The 18,435-nt window shown below is 42.6% G+C and overlaps 1 protein-coding gene across 30 annotated transcripts in view; it reads right to left on the bottom strand.

Moving 5' to 3' along the window:
• Nrxn3 (neurexin 3) overlaps positions 1–18,435 on the bottom strand; it is a 1,525,607-nt gene that overhangs the window by 1,408,274 nt on the left and 98,898 nt on the right. For 17 of the 30 annotated variants that reach the window (XR_004518320.1, XR_004518321.1, XM_033766713.1 and 14 more), the window contains exons 4-5: positions 3,237–3,266; positions 552–563 (exon numbers count right to left, since the gene is read on the bottom strand). The exons of 3 other annotated variants lie outside the window; for them this stretch is intronic. Coding sequence is in view for 25 of the 27 variants with exons in the window: in XM_033766713.1 (XP_033622604.1) it covers positions 552–563; positions 3,237–3,266 (42 nt within the window). In the remaining 2 variants the exon portion in view is untranslated. The remainder of the gene's footprint in view (positions 1–551; positions 564–3,236; positions 3,267–18,435) is intronic. 10 more of the 30 variants (XM_019204318.2, XM_033766717.1, XM_033766720.1 and 7 more) reach the window with 1 other exon arrangement.

Below are 18,435 nucleotides of genomic sequence, written 5' to 3'. Positions count from 1 at the left end.
ACAGTACAGATGGGGAACAATAAATCAATATCCCCCATTCTACATTATATAAAATTATAGGCAACGCACCAATCCTCTCCTCTTCGACTATCATTCCTTCCTCGCTGATGCTCCCCCAAATGCAGTTACTCTCAAATAACAGCCATGAGGGCACATCACTCCCACCTCCACCGTTGCCTCAAAACACATTCCTGACAGGACATCTTAGAATACGCAGTACTGAAGTAAAATACATCTTTTCCACACTGTACAACCAATGCCATAGTCCCCCACTCCTGCTAGAAACAGTCTGAAATCAAGCGTAAGGCTCATGTCGTACCTAGAAAGAGCTGAGTCAACTCTGAGCCACCCCCAAACACCAAACACAAAGCGCATTGACGAGACGTGATAGTCACAGCTTTTTTTTTTCTTTTTTTTTTTTTTTCCAGTTGTTGGGAAACACGTGAGGTTCTAATCTGGTCTGTGTCCATCAGAACCAGCATTTCCCCTGGCATTCATGAGTAATGTAGAAGGCAGATAGTTATATTGATAAAAAACAAAGCGATCTCTACCTTTACTTCTACCTACAGAAATGAAGCAGAAGGTCCAGGCAAGGAGAGGAAGCATGGTGTCCACCATGGAGGCGATGACAGAAAGAAGAGAGGAGAGGAACATCAGCACACTGTGGACACACAGAGACGGAGCACACACAACTCCCCCGATAGCAAGAGCGGCAGCACAGCAACTCTCTGAGAAGGCAGCACAAAAGGAGCACATGGTGGGAAACTCAAGCAGGCGGGAAGCGCGGTGACCAGCAGGGCTCCTTCCACCAAGTATGAGCTTCGTCCCGTACACGACTTCTTCATCCCATCCTTAGAAACGTGACGCGGTCGGCATGCAAAACACAGCACAGCCGCATGGGTGTGAAGTTGCATGCACTTAACCAGTCTAGCACAGTTCAGGAAAGCCCCCTTGTATTTTCCAAAATTAACGTGAGTTGTGATGACCGAGAGTGTAACATAAGCACATCGGTGATGCACACACAACATTCATTAATATCTCCACCCATGTTTACGGACATCAGCAACAAGTTCTGGGGAGTCAGTGGGAACCAAACAGAAGCTCCCCTTTTTGGACGTGAAGGAATAAAGAGAAGGGAGGAGTATCGGTATGAAGAGCACTGTTTTTGTTTTTGTCTTCAGATAATCCTCAGAAGTGCAAGAGTGGACAAAAAAACAGGAAATGGAAAAAATGAGAGGAACAGTAATGCAGTCAAAGGTTTGTTTTAAAAAAGATTAAGCCACAAGTAACAAATTAAAATCTTAGTGGCACCAGTCACCCAGAAGAGCTCTGCATCCTTTCTCGAAAACGTCTCTGAAGAGAAATACACAACATCCATGTATGTCATCATTTCTTTCTCTCTCTAGAAGACACCTGAGTTACTTCCCTGGGGCGTGGTTGTGTCTGAGTCTCCTACATGGGTACATTTAAAGACAGGGTAAGGTGCAAAAGATAGGTTGTCCAAAGGCTTTTCACGCCATTACTGGAATTTAGCCTTCCTGTGCTGCACCAGTGTCTCTGGAATAAGCTACCTCCAGATCAGGGAAGTCCCCATCAGCCTGCCCCATCCGCCATGCTCTGCCCATGACATCAGCTAGCTGATGTACATAGTACTTCGAGCTACTGTAAAAGTTGGGAGAACTCCTGAAGGGTAGCTGGGAGCATAAGACTGGAGAATATAGAAGGCCCCGTGATCAGGACTCTGAGGGCCTGCTTTTTCTAGTATAACTGGTCACCAAAGGTGGGTCATCAAATTCCAGCAATTCATAGGGCTCAGTTCTTCTGTCCTCTTAAAGAACTTAATTCTCAAACTGATTAGGTCAACATCAGACACAACCCCTACTCATACCCCTTTATGACTACCTGCTGCTGGCACCTGCTTGTCTCACTCACCTACAAGGACAGACAGGGTTCGTCCAAGCCTCTTCTGGAACCATCTAACACTGACCCCCTCCCTCTGCTCTGCTCTTTGATATCTACAGGCTTTCTGCCTTATCAGTTCTGGGTGTTCTCAACGGCTCATCCTCATAGCTACTTGCATGCTGTAAACAATCTTCTTTTAGTCCTAGGGGCTTCCTTGATGTGATCTTACCTCTCTGTACAGCAAAACCATCTGATGGACCTGATATAATGGAACAGAGGAATAGTGCTGCCTACTCTCCCTCCAAGACCAAGGAAAAGGGAAATATTTGGAGGTACCCTCCTTACTCTTTTCTTTGATCCTCCAAAAGAGGCACTAGGTCCCATGTGTATTTTGAAAAGAAACAGATACGAAAAATATAAGTAAAATCTTTTGGTGATGGGGCAAGACAGGTACACCAATCTTGTAATCATCCCAAGACTCCAAAGAAACAATAGTCACAATTGAACAATGAAAGAAAAGACAGTTTTAAGTAGGCTCAATTCTCAAATCCTGATTTGGGCTGATAAGGTGGAAAATTTTTATTTAGGAGAAAAAGGCTTCATTCATAGCCCACCCCATGCTTAGCTGAGCTGAATTTCCTGCACAGTTCATTCCCTGCATATCTGAATATTTTAGGTTGCAGATGCTGAATTCACAAATCTTTATACGCAACTTTCTTCAGGGTATATAATGAGTTAGAATCCGGCCATGAGGACATTAGCATGTTCTTTTGGTGATTTTTGCTTTTATATGAAACTGAAAACAGTCAAACCCCAAATGGCTTCCTTTGAAGGGGGAGAGGACGATATGCAAAAAACGTCAATAAGATGGGAAGTGGAATGGAGGGGAAGACAAAAAGCAAACCTTTACCCAGAGTGAAATTCGGGGAGAAGCCCAGCTCCTCTCCCCCAACCTGGGGCCCAGCCCAGGGCCTGAGGAGGAGCAGGAGGAAGTTAACCGCCTGGTTGCTCTGAAATTAGCTTCATTCACCCCCATTATCGACGCGTCATGCCTTGTTTCATGCTTCCCTCCTGGAGGCCTCCCAGCAGGGCCAGCGCCTGGGATGACAAATGGTGGCAGAGAATGGAGAAGCCAGGGGGAGGAGCAGGTGGGGCACTAGGATGCATCAGGCAAGGTGCCTCCCATAGCAGGGCATCCCTGCTTCCAGCCCGGCCCACACCAGGAGGGACAGGCAGCGGGTGGCCTGCCAGCTACTAGGAGGCTCTGAGTGACCAGCCAGAGGCACAAAGGCAAGCAGTTCGGCAGAGGCAGGGTACAAACGCAAGCTACCTACCTTGTTCACTCATCATGAGGTGGGAGAGTCCTTGAGGGAGAAGAGGACAGAAGGAAAGAAGGGGAAGGGAGTGGAGAAAAGAAAGAAGACAAAGTTAAAATCCCAAATGGAATGCAATCTTCTCTTAATTCTTCTGAGTAGAAGCCAGTGTAGCAAGGGCCCACGTACAAACCACACTCTCAGAGCACACACCAAGGCTGAAATACTCTGGGACTCACAAGGAGAGCTTTCTCATTTTGATTTTTTGGTTTTTCTTCTTTTAACCATTGTTTTATGCAATTGGTGAGCTTTGTGATAGATCTCTTAAGATTAGGTCCCTGGGGAGAAAACTCTGATGCCAGGCAAAGTAAGTTTCTTTCTTTCTTTCAAATTACAGTACTTGAAATAGGAATACATGGTCACTGTAAAACCTGGGAAAATTCAGAAAAATGAAAAGAAAATAAACAATCAGTTGTAATCTCAGTATTCAGATTATCACCTTTTTTTTCTAGATATAGTATTGTTTTCTACATAAATTGAATCCTACTGAACATATCAGATAAGATCTTGCTTGCAAAAATTGCTCGGACAACCTAAAACTGTGTCTCCTACCCCCACCCTCCACTTCTTCTGTATTCTTAGAAAATCCACCATGCTGAGTCAGGGAGCCACAGTCCAGCCCTGAAAGAAGATCCACAAAGACCAAATTCAGGTGAATAACACAAATCTCCGGCTATGTTCTCCTGGTAGGTAAATAAAGCTATTATGAGCTCCTTCAAGAGAAATATAAGCTCTGATATTTATTAAAAGTAAAGATTTCCAGCAATAATCAGTGACGCCAGTCATTTGCTCTTGTATTGCTTGTTATTGTTATTATGTATGTATGTGTGCTGTTGTTATACTTGTTCTTATATTCCTTCTATTATCTATTTTACAAAATCCAGATCACTCCAGAGAATCTTTACAAAGAGCAAAATTCAGGGATACATGGGGATTACTAAAGGAGAAAAAACTCTAAAGTATGGAAATCTCTAAATGTTTTTGGAGATTACTAGAGATTTAGAAAAGTAATCAGAGGCAAAATATAGGTCAAGCAGCTGACTTTTCAAAGATCAGTGATATATTAAATACATAGATACATGTGCCATAAATGTCATGGAGTCTATTTTTTAAATGAATTTCATTAAACTATAAACATATTTTAAATGCAGAGTCCTAACATTCATTGCTCTAGGACTAGGATCAATTCTCAATGGAACATAGAATCATGACAAAGTGAGTCATTTTCGCGATTTGTTTTATTTAAAAAATTAATTTGGGGTCTTTCTTGTTTTAGAGGAGGTGGGATAATAGAGAAAGAAAAGTCCTTCAAATCAGCTAAGAGAAAACTTCACAGAAATAACTATCCTTCAAAGGCCTGGCTTTTCTGGACCAAGTTACAGCCTTCAGGCACACCAGCGGAGAACACTAAGAAGGGCTATGGGGCAGGCAGGTGAGGTATGTAGGAAGCGGAAAGAGAGGAGAATACATGTAAGAACTCGGTAGACAATCATACACCAGAGCATCATTGGCTTTAAAAAATGAGAATAAGAAGATCCAAAAAGAAGTATGGTGTGGGGGGAATGTTTCACAACTGAGATTAAAGGTGCATGGATGAGTGCAAACTAGAGGAAAGAGTCTATTTAAACCAGATAAATACTTTTCCAAGTCACCAAATGAAAGACAAGAAGGACACTTGGTGGTAAGGTGGTAAGGGGTATGCAGGTCATGGAGAAAGCCCTACAGTTTGGGCTTCAACTTCTGGGCTTCCCTAAGTATATTTCTCTGGTGACATGCATCAGGCAACTAAAGACACACACTGAAAATGAAGGTGCTGGGCCCCATCCCAGACAGAATGAGTGAGAACCTTGGGGAGGAGCTGAGCAAGATCTGAATTTTAAATAAGTTGTCCAAGTGATTCCCAAGTTCACTGGAACTTGAGAGCTCCCCCTTTAGAATGGCACATAAATCAAATTTAGGTAAATTAAATTGTAGGATAAATGCACTGAGAGGAATTGGATATTTAATGGAACCCTGCAGTGGAACCTTTTGTGAAAGGAAGAATCCTTTTAAAATGCAAATATCCCACCACCTGTGTTTTTAAAATTCAAATATGTCCTTATCAGGTTTTATTAAACTACATATGTAGTTGCAGTGTTGCCATTCAAGTAAAATGTTATCTTCTTCTACCTTCTTCAACTTCTGAGAGCTTTACATTGAAGTATTAAAGCCAGGAATGCAGATGTGGGATCCTAATATCAAAACTTTGGTTTTGCAGGCAACAAAGCAAAAAATGGACATGAGTAAGTACAGGAAACTGGATGGGGAGGGGAGGAACTATGTAACCATAATATTGCTTAAGATTTATTTTGCTTTTTGTGAAGGAAATTTTACGCCATTTTCAAAAGCTTTTGTGTCAGTATCTTCTTGTACAGCCTGTTCTCATAGCTCTTAGAGTTAAGAACTGAATATTCTGAAATTCTGTTTTTCCTCCTATTTCATGCTACGAATCTTGGGTCCCTGATGGTGAAGAAAAGAACTAACAACCAATCAAGTAAACAAATCAACTACCAACTATATGTGAAGGCTGAGCGAGGCAGAGAGGATCGAAGCACAGAAAAGCATCCAAGACCTCTAAGAAGTTAGAGCTCACTAAGCAGTAGTCTGTGTGCTTATATTTACACAAACACATGTATGACATATATACCAGTACCTGGCTATGAAGCATGAGTTAAAAGGACTCCAGAGTTGGGTTTGCACCCCATCTCTGCTTCTTTCTAGGAAATTTGCCAAACATTTCTGAACTTTGATTTTCTTTAAATTTGGGTAAGAATGTCTACTTCATCCATTGTTTTGAGGATTAAATACATTAATATATGTAAAAAAGTCTGGGCCTGCACAAAGCTGGGTAAGAGTTCTATCAAGTGCATTATTATTTACGTTGTGCTATGAAAATACACTGATGTATACCTAATTAGGCAATAGGTATTATAGTGTGCAAAGCAAAGTAGGTAGGTGCCCAGTATGTGTTTGATGGTTGAATGAGGAATTGAAAAGTGTCAGATAATGAATGCAGATGATAAGACCAATAGGGATTAAGAGAAGGGTCCTGGGTGCTCAGAAAAGGTTTCTGGTGGTCAGAGAGATTTTTAAACAGACTTTGGAAGATGGTGGGCATTCTAGGTAGTACCATCACCTCCCAAGATCACAAAGTGCATTTGTAAAATTTTCCTGATCAATTTTTCTGAAACTACTAGGGTACTACCAGGCACATGGTAGGTATGTAATAGCATGCTACACAGATAAAGGCATTCATACATATAAACAGCCATAATAAGAAGGACTGAAAGATTATCCTAGGGACCGGACTATGGAGGCATTGTGTTTCAAGGCTAAAGAAACTGGGCTTGATCTTGCAGCTGATGGGAAATACTGAGGTTTTATGAGCAAGAGAATGACCTGGGGGAAATACTGTTCAGAAAGATTGCTTTTGCAATAGTGTGGACAGGATGGATTAGAGGGAAAGAGAAGAAGGCAGAAAGATCAGTCATAGGCAAAGGGGCCAAATGAGCATCATGGCAATGAGAAGAGAAAGAGAAAAGGAGGATTCACCAGGATTTAATGATGGATAAGATGCTTTAGAGGAGGGCTTGATGAGAGACACAGGAAAAGCAATGTAGTAAGAGGGGACATGGGATAAGATGGATTTGGAGAGAGGTTAATGAGTTCTGTTTTAGGCATGATGAGTTCAAGAGAAAGAAGAATCACCCAAGCAAAAATGTCCAGTGTGCATTTAACTAACATTATAGGACTGTGATGTGAAAGGGAGTCAGGATAAATATAAGAACTTATCACATTCCCTTCATGGAAAAGAAGGTCAACGCTCATGTAAACCAATGAAGTCTCAAAGGAAGGGGGCTGTAGTTCTGAGTTGAAACTGGGAAGGGCAGAAGACTACTGAAACATCATGGAGACATTTCTCAAACATATTTAATATGAAAATATTGTGATATTATAAAAGGAAAAGGGAAATAAACAGCTTTCCAACATAAATTAGAGAAGATAATGGTCAAAAAAATCTTAGAAGGATACAATTAGCAAAAACAAGCAGAATCTATGCTGGATATGTGTTATGTGTGTGGTTGATGAGAAAGGAGTTAAAATGAAAATGGATTTTCTAGAAAGTCAACCTCAGAGGCAGTCAAATACATGCACACCAGTACCCTCCTACCAGGCCCAGGAGCAGCACCATGGCTGGGTTTGAAGTTCAGCATTTATTCTGGCAGTGATGGTCTAGGGCTGCCAAAAAATAAGGCACGAACTGGACCAGGAACTCACAGAAGCAAAGGGGACCATATCTTTCCAAAGCAATCTGACCATGGGCTCAAGATCTGAACAGATTATTAATTCGGACTCAAAAGTTATCCCAAAATAGTTCACCTAAGGCTAGGCATGGTCTGATGGTCTTTTCCTAGGCAGGAAATTAAGAACTGCCAACATAGAATTCTTTTAGGACTACAATGTTTCTTTACGAAAATAATGGAGGAGGAGGAGGAGGAGGAGGAGAAGAAGGGGAGTGGGGAGGAGAAAGAAGAGGAGAAGGAGAAAGAAGAAGAAGAGAAAGAGGAGGAGGAAGAAAGCAACTGAAGTGTCTACTTTCTTATGTCACATACTGACAACGTACTAGCTTAACTGATCCTGACAATTCTGGATACTAACAGGGTAACCAATACTTCTGACCCTTCTTCCTCCCTTTCTAGGACAATATTCCACCTTTCTTGTGATTACCTGAATGCACTCAGGGACAAGATGAGAAACAGATCACCAATAGATAAGATATGCAAAGCTGAAATTGCCTTAGAACAGACTGCAAATCATATGTAAAATATATGCAGAATATACGTATGCTCTCTAAACTGTTACACCCTTCAGGAAAATCCCCATGGAGATAGCTGCTTTTGCAGCTCAGGAAAATGGAAATGGCTATGAAAGCAAAGTCATTCGTAAGCAGCTGTGGCCATCATGAAGTCTGTCATGAGAATGAGTAATACAGAGAATAGGAACCATTTACTGAAACAAGCAAGAGGAAGAGGCGATGTTCAGGAAGCAGGCCAGAAGTTGAAGCTCTCCATCATGTAAGCTAATACCTAATACCCCAACCCGTGATCTCCTGCCCACCTCAGATGATTTTCAATGCATCCTTCCTTCCTTCACCCTGGCTGGATGATTGGAAAAAGTATTTCATGGAAGAAAAGGGTAGGGGAGTATTCAGGGGGAAAAAAGTTATCTCTGCTAAGACTTTTACTTCATTCACTTTCAGAGAAACTTTTATCCCAGCTTTTAAAAAATTCACATATATCATCTCTTTTTTCCATACCAAAGTAGAGAAATTAAATGTCACTAATTGCTTGAGTGCCAACATTGAATTCTTACGAAGCCACAAGGACTTTTTAAAAGAGTAATTACCTAAAATCAGAAGGTGATAGAGACATTCACCTGGTGTTTCTGGAAAAACTAAAGAGATGTTAAAGATGGGGGGCAAGGGGATCCTATCTGCAGCATGATCAGGAATTAGGAAGAGAGAAGGGGAAAGAATCTCATGTTCAGATTTGCATTTTAAAGAAGAAAGCAGCTTAACGTGTATTTCATGAAAACATGAAATTCTTTTTCTAAATCATTTCTTGGAGTTACTAAACTATTTCCCTCTTTAAAATGCAAATCCGGACAAACAGACTCTTTACCCATTGACATTACCTTGTGGGAAGAAAGACCATCAGGACAGTGAAATTAAAGAGAGGAGCCCAGCACAGGGGCTTCTGAACAGAGGGGGAAGAGGGATGCAGACTGAAGACGCCTGTTGCCGTGGGCAGTGAGCCGCCACAGAGGCTGAGGAAAAGAATGCTTGAACAGAAGGGTGAAGATCTGAAGGAAACCTCTATGAGGTCTTCATACTTGCTAGGCAAAGTGCTCTGCCATGGAAGTTTACGACCAGCTCCTAAGCCCAGAATTTTGCCCCAGACCAACCCAAACTACATTATCATTATAGACTGTACCTTCCTCTTCTCACAAGAGCTCACCAGCATCTCATAGCAGAGCAGAGACCTGTCACATAATCGATAGTTTGGCTGATTCAAACAACATTCATAGCATACTGTCGAGAAGCTGTGATGACTTATAGATCAGAGGAATTGCTCATTTGTTAGCTACTGGAAAGGGGCTCAAAAAGGGTGAGAACCAGCAAAAAGTAAAATTTAATTGTAATGGCTAAAAGTAAATTCTGGTACTTTAATGCCCTACACCAATGTCCCCCAGTTAAAAAAGCTCAATAGTCCATCCTTAGCACTGTGAACCAAAGGTATTCTGTACTAGGAGGGGCATAAACCGGGCAGAATGTGCCCAAAGGGGCAACCAACTATGAGAAGCCCAAAAGCACATCACATGCAGAGTGGCTGAAGGGACTCCTATATTCATGGTGTTGCCGGCAGGCATTTGAGAAGCTGCACATGCAAAATAAAGGGGCAATCACTTTTGGCGAGAACTGAGGGTAGAATACGAAGGAAAGTTTCCTTTGCAGAAACACCAAAGATACGAGTCCAAGTGGGGTTTTAGGAGATACCTACCAAAAATCCCTTCAAACTTTAAAATTCTTTGCTTCTAATAATCCAAAGAGGGCACACAATATATTGGACCGAACCATACAAAATTGCTGATATTTGACTGGCTCTGACCTATAAAACCAGCAATTTCAGCTGGTTTAAACTAATATATTAAGAACACTACCCATGATCAGAATGGTAGGCCTTATCAATAGCTCATCCTATATAGCCGAGCTCCATAAGAAAACAATGAACAACACAACAGCAATTATGATTTCATAGTCAAGACTATGAAAACATATATATACACATATGATTTTAGCTCTTCTATAAACTGAACACAGTACTGAGGCTAAGTTGAATAGCTGAACTCAGATGATGACGATGATGATCTCCAGAGGCAATGAAGACAAGAGAGCAGGCTGCTAATTCTCCAAGATAGGGGCCAGCAGTCTCTGGGGTTTGCCCTTCCATGATGCCACTGTGCTCAGTCTTCACCTTCTGACTCTATAGGGTGTTACCGTGCCACTCACTCATTGTTTGTCTCTAGGCCAATTCTGTCCTTACAGGACGGTGGCTGGTCTGAACAAAAAATGCTGCTTCCAGTCACGCCTGTGAGTCTTTAACACCTTCTGTATGGTATGACCACAGGGTAAAGGAAAGAAGGTTTGCAGCACATTGCCAGCCAGCTCCACCTCTTAGTGGGAGAGGGAGTGGTAAGATTTCTTCATGGATGAATGCTGTGAGTGGCAGAGAGAGGAAGGCGGTCCTGCCTATAGCGCTTAGGGTTAAATGATGAGCACTGACATTTAGAAGAGATTCATCCAAAAGAAGAGAAAGTCCTTGCTTTCTTACTGTCATGAATTTCTCTAAAATTGTCCTCCATTCATGAATAACAGAAATTTGCAAGGAAAAGCTGAGTTGCTGGATGAGAGAATATCACCCAAATAGATCATGGTGTGCTGGATGTTACACTTAAGTCAAAAAACAATTGCACAAATCCAGGAAGGGGAAAGAAATGGCTGAGAAGCAGCGCACACAAAAAATAGTGAAGGTTTTGTATCCCTAAAATGTACCAATAAACTCAATTAAAGCTGAAAAAAAATAGTGAAAAAAAATTGAGTTTAAGTTCAATTTAATAGTATAGTAATTTTTTAATCTAAATGTTTGGCACTGCCATTAATAGATGTAGACTCCAGAAAAGGGGAGCAGAACTGATCCCAATCAGCCTACAATACTGTATATGGTGTGGGCACCCTTCTTTGAAAAGAATGCAGGGGGAGGGTATCATTTTTCAGAAAACAATGATCTGGATGAAAGAACTTAAAGCCTAAATGAGAATGCCTAAAGAAACTGGAGATGTTTTAGCCTCTAGAAAAGAAAATCCTTAAAGACAAAAGCCTTGTCTTCAAACACAATGAATGCAATTAGATCTATTCTGTGTGTCTCCAAGGGCAGGAAGCCATACAGGTGTGAAAGCTATAGCAACCCAGGATAGGAAAGAGCTCTCAAACATTCAGTATTGTTGGAATGGATGGAAAGGCTGAAGGAGCAATGAGAATTGCATTGCCAAAGGAGTTCAAGCCAAGTCTGAATAAACTCATAAGAGAAGGATTCAAACATTAGGTACAAACAGAGCCTTGACAACCTATTGGGCCCCTTCCATCCCTAAAATGTGAACCCCAGCCAAAGTTTGTGAGCACATACAACGTAGCAGGAGGCAGGAGTACAGGCATTGATAGGTCCCTGTTCTCCAAGAGAAGAACACTCTCTACCTTTTAAGAGACCATGGTACACAGGAAGGAGATACGGGGTGGGGGGCACTTGGCACAGCCCCTGGCACATAGGGAGGGCCAAAGGCTTGTTATTGTAACTGGTATTTAAGAGATTGGTCTATCTAGGGTCTTTCTCTGTCCACCCTTTATCTCTTGCCAACACCATTTTTCTAATAAGCTGGCAGCACTAGCAGAACCCTGCCCACTGTGTCCTCAGATGCCTCCCTTTGAGGTCAGTCAGCTCAACTGTTCCACAAAGGGACTCACTATCCTGGCCTCTCCACTGTTCCATCTCCCCACCCCTCCGGAGGCCTGGCCCAGCAAAGTGACCAGCTTGATCCACGTCCTTACCAGATCTCCACAGGCTGGTCTACAGACTGGGAGGAACTCCAACACTGCCACATGCGAGCTGTGAGACTTAGCGGAGACACATGGAGGCTCTGTAGCCTCCTTTCCCCTCCACTAAGGAAGGAATTGATCTTTAACAGATTCTCAATGGTCTCATCAATAGCATTTGGAGCAGCACAAATTTTTGAACAAGGTTTTCACATATATTGCAGGACATTTAGCACTCATTGTTCTTTGCTGCTAAATGATGCCTCCAATCATTGGATCAAAATTAAACACCCACAGGCATTTAGTGGGCTCAGAGGTAGAGGAGTATTATTCCACAGAATAATGATTTTTCCAGCTCTAATTCTGACGTTGCCCACCAAAACTGAGAAATGAAATGTGGCTAGTTGGTCTGCCTTTCTGAGACAGTAAGGAGGGAAGTTTAAAAGGCTCTGTAAAAAAGTGATAGGCTCAGCGATCTCCTTCCTTGAGATAGCCAAAGCTGGAGGCAGGCTGGGAAGCAGTGTCCTTACTCACACTTACTCATCAAGAGCAGCAATGGGAGCCAAGGGGGTCCTCCCAAGGCCCCAACCGGGCAATTGGCTGGAAGCCGAGCACTGTCAACCCTGCTGAGAGCCCCCCTCCAATCCAATTATGCACAGCGGAGGCGGATTTCCCGCACCTCTCACTGGGCAGAACCCAAGACAGGCACTGAATAAAGATTGGTTTAATTCCCTTCTGGCCCATTGTGAACCCTAATAAAAAGCAGAATTTCAGAGGAATGTGTGACAAAAGTAACAGCAGAGTCCTGAGCATTATTAATTCATTCAGCAAGTATTTCTTTTGTCATCCAATGTATTAGAACTGTTCTAGGCAGAGAGGACACAGTAGTGCACGTGTGTGAGATGTCTACTCTGGTAGGAATTCTTCAGCAATGTTGCCAGAACCAGACAGTCCACCACCTTGACTAGATAGTGCCAGCTGTTACTAATCAAACCCAAGCCTGTTTGTTCATGGGTGAGATGGACCTTACAGAAAAATCTACCTCTTTAGAAATGTCAAAAGAAGTAAATAATGCATGCAAAACTTGATGTTTCAGTGTCTGGCTCAAAATATAAGCTCAATAAATGTCAACTGTTTTTTCTCATAAGATAATAAGAGAAAAAGCAAGTGTGGCTATTGTCCAAAAAAATAGCAAAGAACTCACAAAATATATTAGAGCCCTACTGGAGTTAGGAGCTGTAAATCTTGGTAATGGAAAGACAGTCTTCTGGTTGCTGTTCCCCCAAGGTGTCTCAGGAAGAAAATCTTATCATGGACTCTCAGAGCAGACAAAGTCTGAAAGTTCATCTGATTCACACACTTCACATTAAAAGAATTCAGTTGCCCAGAGAGGCTGTACGACTTGACCAAAGGCACACTGCTCCTAGGAAAAGTGGCAGAGCCAGACCTGAATCTAGATCTTGGAATCTATCATGCCTTGTTTCTGACCCGGGGCAAATAATACGATATCTTGGAGCCTGGATTTCTTTATTTGTCAAGCAGTAGGTGGCTGGCACAGGATAGGTCATCTACAAGTACTGGTCCCCTCTTACAAGGCTCCACTTGAGAGTAAGAGCCACAGTCTAAGCTCAAGACCTCTTCATTGAAAGCATAAAGGTCAGGACCAATGGGAGAGAATATGAGCCTAGGAGAGAACAGCAGATACATGTACAGAGGTCCTGCACTGAGATATCAGAGCATGCCTCTGGACAAGTAGGGAGTCCAAGACACACTGAAAAGAAGGACTGGGCTTTGTCAGAACCTTGCAAAGTATATTCCTCTATAAAAGTGATGGCGAACCTTTTGGAGCTTGCAGTGATAGAAACAGCCTGCTGTGGCACACATATCATAGGTTTTCTGCCACTGCTCTATGAAGTAGAACACGTGTTGAATGAGATGACTTACAATAAGACCTATGTTATAATTACTCTGTGCCAGGCACTGTTCTAAAGACGGCACGCACGGATTCTCCTAACCTTCAAAGCAGCCCCACAAGATAGGTACCCTTATTGTCCTTATCTTACACAGACAGAAAGTAGGACCCACAAGGTAAAGTAACTTGAACAGGGTGCAGAGCTATGGTAGAGCCAAGATGTCAAGCCAGTCACAGGCTCCAAGACTGTGCTATAACCCGGGGGTGACAAATTTTGCTTTGCCACTCAAAACACATAAAGGAATGAGTGTGGCTATGTTCGGACAAAAGCTTTATGAACCGGAAAATCATAAAATAAGTCTAATACCATCTGTTGATTGTTTTCAATCACTTAAAAAATGTAAAACCTATTCTAAGTTCATGGGACTTACAAAACCAGGAAGTGAGCTGGATTTTCGTCCTCAAATCCTAGTTTACCAACCCCTTCTTTTCCCTATGCTATCCTGATATGCTCGTGGAATGGAAATCATTATACAGAAAGTCCTGGACAGTGACAAGTGGTCAAGTACTGCTCCTTCTGCCGCTTCCCTAACCTAGTTCTCCCTACTCTCCCTGCTACCCCTATGAGCTGGATCAGTGAGGTGTCTCCTGCTGTACAAAGCCAAGTAAACTGCCACTTCCTCAGTACAGACAGCCCTGCTGGCCCTAGATAGGAGGAGAGATTGGAAATCACTAGGCTAGTGTGTCTCAAACATCAAAATGCTTACACTTCCAGGCTCTTGAGACAAAGCCAATTCTGATTCTGTGGGTCTAGGCGGGGCTTGCCCTTCTGCTTCTCTAACACACTCCCTGTGATGTTGACCATCAGCTCTGTGGTCGCCGTTGGAGCGGGAGGTTACTGAGACACCCACTCATGTCCACAGACCCATGCCAGACTCCTAATGCTGCTTCCTGATTTCAGGTTTGGAACAGCATCCCTTGGGCTGGACTGCGCGACTCCCTGGAAATAGAGTAGGGCTCAGGACAGCCCTGAAATAATTTACACTTAAAGGGAAAGACAAGGAGGGGCAGAGGTCAAGAGCAGGCAGAGAAAGGATCAGAGCAAAGGCAGTGGTTCCTTCCCGCAACAGCAGACCCGGCCTCCTCTGGGGCCCCCGCAGATGGCGGTGCCCCTCCTCCTGTGCCTGCCAGGGCTCTGATGGACCAAAGCAAGAGGTCTATTTCCTCATCGGGCCTCTGCATAACTAGGGCACTTTCACAAGGTCACAGTTATTCATTTAAATTCCAGCTCTAATCAGCAGGCAGAGCCTGAGAAATTATCCATTCTGAAGAGAGAGGCTGTCAGGGAGACCATAAACAGCCCTCCTGCAGGAGACAGACACTGGGGGATGGGAGCAGAGCGAGGGTCTCACAGTCAGAGGCCCTGGTGCCTTTCTGGCTCCTAAACCCTTCCACTACCTTCCCCTCTTCCTTGCCTCCAAAAAATTTCCAATCCCCCTTGGCAGAGAGTTCTAGATACATAGAAGCAGGGAGAGGGTAGAGAATAGGGCAGGTCAGGGCAGGGATGGGACTGCTTACTCCTACCCCCAAAACAGCCCAGGGAGACCAATGACAAAGCCCACTGAACAAAAGCCTAAGATAGGGTACCTGATAGAAGTGCCTTCCAGACCACATATGGATTATTTGACCTTGGAAATGCCCCTTCCCTTCCTTGGGCCTCAGTTTCCTTCTCTGAAAAACCTGCACTCCTTGGACTGGATACCCATTAAGCTCCGATATGTCTCGGCACCTTACAGACCACAATGCCCCTGTGATGTGGTCAATCTTTCTGTTCACTAAGGATGTCTAAGGCTCTACCTTGGGTCACACAGATGAGACAGATAGAAATACAGGTGCAAATAAGACCTGACCTTGGCACACAGCACCCAAAGCTCCACTGTGGATGTGGCAGAGTTTAAAAGAACAAGAGCCCGGACTTTGGAAGCTAACAAATCTGAGATCCTGGTCACAAGAGGTGGCCGCAGGCAGGTTACTGAAGCTCCCTGAGGCTCCCTTCCTCATCAGAAGTGTGGATGGCAACACCTCCCTGGAGGGGAGGATATGAAGAGTCTGACCTCAGCTCCACACCTCCTGCAGGTCAGCAGCCACAAATGCTCATCTTCACTTTTACTTTTCTGAACCTCTTCCCTTGAGACTATGGATAGTTCCACCTTTTCCCTGGGTGTCCAGTTCCCACTCTCAAGCCCCTGCCCCATGCCCTGGACCCCTGGGAAAGGTGCTGCTCACCAGCCCCGTCTCAGACTGCATTTTATAACAGGGTTACTTCCAACCAAGCTCCTCAGCATGTAAAATTCATCAATTAATCAATCGTCCCTTTATAGTTTTCCAGCAGCCCCTCAGTAAACAGTTACATTAGCTCATAAAATCCCCAATTTGTCTTCCTGAGGAGAAGGAAAAACCATCTGAGAAGCACTAAAGGGTTCTTGTGTCAGGAGCCACAGCGCTGCTGGCTCCAGATTGCCTGGCCAGGGCCTCAGAAAGATGAGAGGCTGCCATTGACCTTGGCCAGAGCCAAACCTGCTCCACAGCCTCCTGCCACACTCGGGGCACAGGGCAAGGGTCTGAACAAGGGGTTCTTCTCAGGCTCAGGAACAACACAAAAGCAAGGGGTTACAGGAATAACTGGGTTGGCAATTAGGCCTAGACCCTTTAGGGGCAGAACGAAGGGCATAAGATTTCAGATTAATCTGGAATCCCCTCTAGGTCCTGATACCTACAATATGTATGTGTGCATATGCAAGTGTGCTTGTATGTCTGTGTGCACGTGTATTAAAAACGTGTGTATATATTTTTTTAATTCACTGTCTAGAATAAAAGGTACGTGAAGGCAGGCCTGTCCTGTTTTGTTCACTGCTTTTCCTCAGTGACTGATAAATATTTTTTGAGTGAGTGATTTAACTAAACTATTATGAAATAAGAAGAACAAGGTTCTTTCCTAGGAAATGCTGTTCTGTGCTTTGGTTCAAGTTCCAGTTCAAGTATTAATCTTTTTAAAGGTGGAAGATAGGCAAAAGAAAAAAAAAAAAATATATATATAGAGAGAGACCCTCTGTGGTAGGTAGGGATAACCGGATCATCCTCTTAAATTGCGTAACATCCCAAACAGATAATGATCAGAAGGATCCAATTTAAGTCTAGTTGATTATTTTAGATATTGAAAAACAATAAATAATACATTTATTAGGGAAAAGGTCTGCTAGTAAAAAAAAATTATGTACCTCTCAGCAAAAATAAATGAATATACAACAGTACACTACCAGTAGGAAATACTCACAAGGTCTTTAGTTATTCGCAGTCTTCAGTGATGGGCACCAGCATTTATGCAGAATTTGGGGATTCACAGTCACAAAGCCCTAAGTCCAAATGCCAGTTCTACCACTGATGTGCTATACAAACTTGGGCAAAACTGCTTAACCTACTGGGCCCTAAATTCCCTGCACATTAAAATGAATATAATAAAACTTTTTCTTCTCCCACACCCCTCTACTCAATAATACCTTTTTTATATTGATGCTATAAGAATTAAATGTCTACCAGAGTTCAATCCCCAGTACCAAAAAAAAAAAAAGAATTAAATGTCTAAAGGACTAAGTAAGAAAGCGTGTGAAAATATCTAGGATAATGCTCCCTTTCTATCCGGAGCGTTGACTTGGCCTGTTGAAAACAGTCTTTAAGCCATTCTAAATCACCTGACACTTCATCTCCATATGCCTGCATCATCTCAAATGGCTCTTTGTGTGCGTATGTACATATGTGTTCAAATTCTTAAAGTTAGGACTCTAGATAAGTATGCATTTTAAACATAGAAATGTGCAATTATCATAAAGGTGATTCTTCTACTTTTCTATTGACAAAAACCATCCAATCAAATCATTCCTCTTTTTTTTTTTTTTACAGTGAACATGTATTACTTACATAACCAGAAAAAATGCTAATTTTATTGTGGTGAAAAAAAATGACATTTCTTAGAATAAAAAGAAAGAAACCTTCAGCTGCCCACATCGCATTTTCCATGCTAAGTATTTCGTATCTTCAACTTTCAACCACATGAACCTATAGAAGATAAACAGATTTATGGAAGGCAAGGCAAAAATGTTCATTAAAGAATGTAAGAACACGGTTTAAGATATTTTCAATCATGATCATTTTACACTTCTTTGATTCATCCCAAAATATTAATCAGAAGGAAGTGATTTCATAAGTCAGGGAACCCTATTTTCGGTTTTGAAATGGTTCTTCAAAACCAATACAAATATATTAACACAAGGCATCTCTTCTTCTAAACCTAAATCAGTGAAAATGTAATTATACCTAGACTTTCATCCCTAGAAAAGGGGATCAGACACCAGGTGTGGTGGCTCACACCTGTAATCCCAGCATTCGGGAGGCTGAGGCAGGAGGATCGCTGTGAGTTCGAGACCAGCCTGGACAACACAGTGAGTTCCAGGTCAGTCTCAACTACGTAGTGAGTGAGACCCTGTCTCAAAAAACTAAAAAAATTA

Source organism: Fukomys damarensis, unplaced genomic scaffold (genome assembly GCF_012274545.1).
Source record: "Fukomys damarensis isolate Sample0158 unplaced genomic scaffold, DMR_v1.0_HiC HiC_scaffold_21, whole genome shotgun sequence".
In the NCBI taxonomy this organism is placed as follows: Eukaryota; Metazoa; Chordata; class Mammalia; order Rodentia; family Bathyergidae; genus Fukomys; species Fukomys damarensis.
This window is presented reverse-complemented; position numbering and strand designations above follow the sequence as displayed.